The sequence below is a fragment of the Carettochelys insculpta genome, chromosome 8, assembly GCF_033958435.1.
Source record: "Carettochelys insculpta isolate YL-2023 chromosome 8, ASM3395843v1, whole genome shotgun sequence".
NCBI classification, from domain to species: domain Eukaryota; kingdom Metazoa; phylum Chordata; order Testudines; family Carettochelyidae; genus Carettochelys; species Carettochelys insculpta.
In genome coordinates, this window is record NC_134144.1 from 26,165,313 (window position 1) to 26,172,520 (window position 7,208).

The 7,208-nt window shown below is 45.6% G+C and overlaps 1 protein-coding gene across 1 annotated transcript in view; it reads right to left on the reverse strand.

Moving 5' to 3' along the window:
* ZNF804A (zinc finger protein 804A) overlaps positions 1–5,542 on the reverse strand; it is a 308,566-nt gene extending 303,024 nt beyond the window's left edge. Inside the window, exon 1 of the mRNA XM_075001530.1 lies at positions 5,084–5,542. Within this exon, the coding sequence (XP_074857631.1) occupies positions 5,084–5,194 (111 nt within the window). The 5' untranslated portion in view covers positions 5,195–5,542. The remainder of the gene's footprint in view (positions 1–5,083) is intronic.
* Positions 5,543–7,208: the final 1,666 nt, after the last annotated feature.

The window sequence follows — 7,208 nt, forward strand, 5'->3', positions numbered from 1 at the left end:
TAGGCACAAATTAAAATTAAATGAGGCTAAAATTCACCAAAACTACAATGTACTCTAAACATGTTAATTTCCTTCTCAGGAACTCATAGGAATGTAAATACACAAAGATTATGCATGTGTATCATAAAAGCATATCTATAAACATCATCTTAGGTTAACATACAACCTATTTGCATCTAAAAATTAAGTGACTAGGTTTCTTTTGGCTCCATTCTTCATTTCACTAACTCTCCCCCCCCCCCACTTCTCTCCCTCCTTCCTCCTCCTCCTCCCCACCCCCGCCCCCCCAATAGCCTGTACACATTTCATTTTGATAAGTTTCTGGTTCAATTTAATTCATACATTCTCCTTTTATTCCTGATTGTCTTAGGTCCTTCTCATCACCCTCTTTTGCCATATTCACACTTCCCTGCATCCCTTCTTGGTGTTTCCCTGCCTCCTTTCTCAATGTTTAATCTGATGTCTTGCAGCTTCTCTTTCCTTCTTCCCTTTTATCTGGGCTCCTTCTCTCCCTCTTCCACTTCCACATCAACCTCTCTGAAAAGGAGTATGAGCATCCCATTTGAGGGCAACTGCCCCTTAACATTCCACATTCAGGCTGGTACTCCTTGGCTCCTTCGGCAGAAACCCAGGTCTCTCTCCCTAATGAGAGTTATTCTGCCTCCCCACCTCAGGCTGCACAGTTTCCTGCCTACATTGGATGCTCCCCAGCAAGTCAGACAGCTAAGCAGGCTGCTCAAAGGCTATGAGCAACATTCTTGCCCACAGTTAGAAGTTACTATACAAGTCTGTCTAAGCATTTATTCTTAAAATGACAATTCTACAGAGAAAACATATTTTAAATAAAGCTACATTAACAAGCTTACCAGAAATCATCCTAACTCTACAAAGATCCTGGCAGATGAGTACTTCAAACCTCACCAAGCGGTTTTCTGTTACTAAACATTTAAAACAACTGTTGGCTCAGAAAAAGCACACCCTGGAGTCCTGCCTTTATATAGTTTGGTCTTTACCTGTTCCCAGAGTCTCAATATCAACCATCAGACAAAGGTCCCCTCTGCAAGGCAAAGCTTCTTAACTCTGAGCTCTTGCTTAACCAGAGTGGGTTCACTGGCATACATGGCCCCATAGAGATTTCCTGGGAAATCCATCTGTGTATATTTGTCCCATAAGTTCACTCTTACCTCGCACAACTGTTTCAAATAGTACTTTGAAGCTCATAATACTACCTGGAATTTACACCAGTCACATCTCCCCCTATACAAGTTGCATAGAATTCCATGATAACACAAACTTTGTATTTATAATACACTGGACCTCAGGGCTACTTAAACTTAATTCAACAAAAGTTTTCAGTGATATTAGGGAAATTGCCACATCTGTCAACATAAACAGTCAGCAGGAGTTACTAATATCCTTGGGGCTGGGGAAAGGTTACAGCCCAGAGTTGTGCTTTAGAAGTTACTGATTCCACTCTGCCCCGGCCTTCCCCCAGCTGTAGGCCCAAAAGAAAAATTTTCCATCCTCCCTCACAGTGAAGAAACTGGGGGGCTATGTTTTCCACCTTTCTGCACCAAAAGGGAATTTCTCCTCCTCTGATCCTCACCAGAGGAGAACTGGGAGGATGAGGTTTCCCTCCCTTTTTCATTTTGCCCTCCCTTCCAATCCTCACAGAGAGCCCTCAAGTGCTCCCTGCTTCTCCTCCCTAATCAAGAAACTGAGCTTCTGCCTTGTCCTTCCTTCCCACCAGAAGAGCAAGGGAAGCCTTTGCAAACTTCGCTGCCTGAGCTGCAAAGTGGAAGTCCATAGAATAGTCTGTCTCTCCTTCTCACCTAAGGGAGCAGGGGAGATGCTCAGATGTGATCACAGCTCTCTGATCAGCCTTTTCACTCTGCTGCATATAGATGAGCGAAGTACAGAGAAGCAGATGAACCTACAAGGGGCATCTAGAGGAGCTGACAGGCAGGAATAAATGCTGCTTGGCAGAGACCCCTATTGGCCAGTGAAACAAATTATTACAAATAAAAACTGTCCAGCACAAGCTTTGCGCTCCTGCCCCTGGAGTGTTAGATTGGCAGATGGTCTTTATTTACTGAATTTTTTTTTAAAGTTTCCATTTTACTCAGATTGTTTATTTCAATGCCACAAAAATAGTGATAAAAGCCATTCCCACTCCCTCCTTTCTGTGTTGCCTCCCTTTCTTGCTTTTGGGGAGAGATCTCAGGTAACTTTAGCAAATATAGGCTCCTATTTCTTCGCAGAATATTTTAATTAATCCCTTCAGGGCATAAACAAAGTAAGGCTTAGTATATGCCAAGTTTTGCACAGAAATGATTCAACACTCTATGAAACAGTTCCTTTTCCGTTCTTCCCATCTCACAAGGAAACCATCATTTTGACAATCTGCTTTTGGTAGGGTTGCCAGTTTTGGTTGGACATATTCCTAGAGGTTTCATCACATGACAATCTTTAGTTAAAGATTAATCTTAAATTTCTGGAGACTCAGGACAATCCTGGAGGGTTGGCAACTTCACTGTCATTTACACGCCTAACCCAAAACCTGAACTGAATGTCTTAGAGCAAAATAGAAAGGTATGTGTTTCACCTCTGCTAACCCTTTATATTTTCCAAATAGATTAGTGTATCCCATCACATTTCTCAGGTGGGGGGAGAAGGCAGCAGGAATACACCTGCAATGAAAACCTCAAGGGCCGTAATACCCTACCTTAAAATATTTACATTTTTAGAATATGCTAATAAATTCTATTTATATTAAAATGATTGATCTCTGTGAAATGATTTCACGTTCGACTTGCAAGGAGACTAAGTAAAGTGTACATTATTGTTCAGTGTATGAGGCAGAATTATTACAGCTTCTTATTTATAGTACTTTCAGTCCTCAATATTATAAGTGAGCTATAAAAATCCTTCTTATATAGGCAAGCCAGACTAGATCACAGCTAATTATTTAAATATGAAATTACTCAAAGAAAATATTATTCCTAGTATGTCATTTGTTTCATATGTTAATAGATTTGTTACGAAGAATATAGAATCTGAAATCAAGAATCCACATTTTCATTTTAGAACAACTAGGAACCTTTTAACTGGATAATTTTATAGTTATGTTCTAAACTGACTATTACAAAAGGGATAGATTAGTTTTAAAGTTTCACATTAAATGCTCACCACTTCATTTAAAATATAGCATGTTAATTAGTTCCCTTGTATGTGACTATCTTGCCAAATATTATCAAAACAAAAATCAGTCAAGTAGCACTTTAAAGACTAGCAAAATGGTTTATTAGGTGAGCTTTCGTGGGACAGACCCATTTCTGGCTATGGTCTGAAGAAATGGGTCTGTGCCACGAAAGCTCACCTAATAAACCATTTTGCTAGTCTTTAAAGCGCTACTTGACTGATTTTTGTTTTGCTAGTGTATAGACTAGCACGGCTTCCTCTTTGTTACTTGCCAAATATTAGTTTAACTTAACATTTACTTTCAGAACGTTTGAAATCCTATGCAATTCACTTTGTTTGAAATGACTAAGTTAAACAAATCTGCTTTCAACATTTTAATGATTAATTATTGGAATTTAAAATAAAAAACAGATTTGTTGACAGTTTAAGCTATTTTATTACAGAAACATTAAAAATAAGGTGGTCAGACACTCAAGAGATGAGACTACAGTACTACTCAGGTTGTATAAATTATAGGTATTACTCCATAAACACACAGTTCAGAAGTCCTATCAGACTCTTTAAATCAATTAATCTTGCTTGACCCATCTTTCCTTCAGGAATAAGTTTAATATTGGCACAATGTTGTAGCAACTCTATAGTTATTTCCAATTTGTCAAACATTCCGTAGTGGACATTTTATTTTGGAACCTTAGCAGCTAAAATATTAGATAGCAATCACAAGAATTCTATCCTTACTTGTTTAATTTCAGGGAATGGGATACTTCCCTAATAAAAGTATATGCCAATGAAATAACTTTTACATTATTTCCACCATCAAAAACCTCTTCAATTTGGGACAAACTGAGCACTGTTTGAGATACTCTTGTAGTAGTTACTATTTTTACAATTTAGCTCAAAAGGTTGTTTTAATCTATTTAGAGAGAAACTGCAAGCTTGCCAACTTTAATAATTTTAATATAGGTGATGCATTCCAGGGAAGCATGCAAAATGGACAAACACTGTTCCATTTTAACAAAAGGAAACTTCAAAATAAGAAAGCGATGGAGAAGAGTGAAACAATATTGCTAACCCTACTTCCAATTCTCTCAAACTGCAAACACTAGCTTACTCTTCCTATATTTGTATTGAGTTCTTACACAAACTAGCTCAGTTTGTGGTCTTCTTGCATTACCCCTATTTTCCTGAACAATGTGGCATGGCCATTATCTTGCCCATTTCCCCACACAATAAAGCTTCATACCCACTCAGTCCAGAAATCATAACACTCAGCACAAACAATCTGATGGAGCCTGGAGACACGCGGAACCAACACAGGAAGTCCTGAACATTCTAGACACATAGGATCTCAATGCACAGGTGATCTAACCAAGACTCTTAAGAGTTGCTTGCTGAAACATTTGAGCCTGGCTGGGCTACTAAAGAGAGGGAGTCTGAAATCATTCCTGAACAACCAAATGCTCCCGCTTCGGAAGTTCAGGCCTTAAAAGTATTTATTTGGGTCTCTTCCCTTGCTAGTTGGCATAGGCATCCTGGATAGAGGCGATCACTTGAAGCCATAGCCCTTTACGGAGCGGCGCGCTGGGGGCACCACCACAGAGCGTCCCGCTTGCTCTGTAACCCACCGCGAAAGGGCTGAAGGTATACCTCACCCACCCGGGCAGCCTGCACCGAGGCGGGGCCCGCGGTGGCTCTTCACCTCCCCCCCAATCAGAGATCGCTACAAGCCTGCGGGGAACTCTCCGGGGTGGCCAAAGTCCTACCGCGGTGCGTCAGTGGAAGTCCCCTAGCCGGGGAGGGGAGAAGAGGCTCGGGGCTCGGTCATTCCGCCAAACGCGCCACTGGAGATGGGCCCCACGGACCAGAGCGCGCCAGTCCTTACCAGAGTCTTGTCGCCGTTCTTGCTGAGCGGCCCTCGGAAGACCCCCTTGATGTTGCGGAAGTGCCCGTTGCGGAGGTGCGCGGAGCTGATGACAATGTAGTAACACGCCATGGGGCAGCGCCGCCGCAGCCGCAGCCGCTGCCATGCACGGGCAGCCCCCGGCGCCTCGCCGCAGCTAAGCCGCCAGCCCGCCCGGCGGGGCGGGCGCACTCGGGAGCCGCGGCGGGCCGGCAGAGGAGCACGAGCGGCTGGGGCCGAGCCGGGCACGGCGCTGTTATAGCGCGCCGCGGTGCCGCTCCATTGCACCGAGCCAATGGCAGGGAGCCGCCTTCCCCGGCTCCCCCGGCCGGCCGATTGGCTCCGCGGCTGCGACAGGCGGGACAGCCGGCAGCCGCCGCGCAGGTAACGGAGAAGGAGCGGTGGGAGCCGGGCAGGGAACCTGCCCTGCAGCTCGGGACGCCGCCGGCCGGGCTTGCACCCGCCTCTGCCGCTGCTTAACCTGGGCTGGTGGCCGGGGCAGGGCTTCGGGGCCCCGCCCTGCGCGCCCCGCCCCTCGGGGAGGCTCCGGCCGGCCTGGCCCGGGCCCTGCTGCCGCTGCCAGCTGCTGGGAACTCGAGCGCTCGCCTCTGCAGCTGCCGGCCGAGGGGTGGGGCGGGGATCCCCCGCAGAGCGCTTCGCCCCGCCCCGCCCCCGCAGTGGTTCTGGGCCGGCCCTAGGCAGCGATCGGGGCATAGCGCCCGGCCTGGCCTTATCCGCTCCGCTCCCCGCTAGCGCCTGGGAGCGTACCCGGGCCCCCTTAGCAGGCAGCCTGGGGACCACTCCGCCCAGGGATGTGCCGAGTCCCCGCTGGCTCCTGCGCATTTCCCAAGCAGCTGTGTGCCCGGCCTGGGGCTACCGCCCCTCCAGCGGCTGGGACTGGGCACAGCCCTGCACCCTTCCACGCACTCGCGGCAGCACTCGAGGTGGGCACCACCCAGCTCCAGGCTCCCAGCCCTCCCGTGCCAATCGCTCCCTACATGCACGGGCGGTACCAGGCGGCTCGCCCTGGCTCAGTGCTGCCTTTTATCCGGCTGCAAAAGTCTCTGTAGCCCGATAAGACGCCCCTGTCGAGGGGCAGGGTGGGAGAAAACGCTGGGTACGGAAAACAGTGCTGCTCTCTTGAAAAGGGCTCCTGTTCCAGCGCAGGTAAAGGGGAAACTGCACATAGATCGGAGATGAGCTGTTTTGGAGGGAGTCTGTATTGCTTGTTTATCCCGAACAATAACGGGCAAGCGTTTTCTCCGTACACACATAGCTGATACATTTTCCAGTTATCCACTTGGGGGAGTCTGAGAATCTTCAAACTAAAGACCATGTTTACAAAACTTTCACATCACAGAGTTAATTAGGATTGGACAGAGGTGATATACAATGTTTTAAAAAAAAGCTAGTAAAATCATATTATATTACAGTTTCCTTGAAAACTTCAAATTAAATTGCAACAGTCTTCTGGAACTTCACAGTGTTGTTTATAATTTTTCTAGCTACAGATATTATTATATCCCACTGAGCTGTGAATGCCTAATTACTTGCATTTCTCTACCTTCCAGTCTCTGTGGCACACTTGTTTGATTTCCATCCAATCATGTTCCTCAACTTTCTGTGGCTAAAAGAGTGAAATAAGATATTATATATTTACCTTCCCCAAATCCAACCAATATTTAAACCTACTCACAGATAATAAATGGTAAGAACTTTTTATAACAATATAACAAGTCGTGCGTGCAAACAACTCAGCATTGTCACAAAATAAAATGTTTTCCCTGTGGATTCAGCCACCTGCATCTTTATTACATGTAGCATTAAGACCTTCTTGGGTGTCTCCTTCCCCGTCACTGTCTAGTGCCAAGAGTCAAGCTCTAAGGCATAAGACTGATTCCATTCCTACAAATGGGAACTTCAGCTAAAAGAATTAGCTCAGAACCATGATGTAACATCACAAAATGCCTCCCAGCCAGCATTTGCTCCTGGCAGCAAAATATGATGATCCTATCCATTTGCGCTGGAAAATAAGGAAGCTGCTTCTAGGAAATTCTAATGGGTGTCACTTTCCTGTCAGAATTTCCTGTCTTAGTCATTTGTGTTC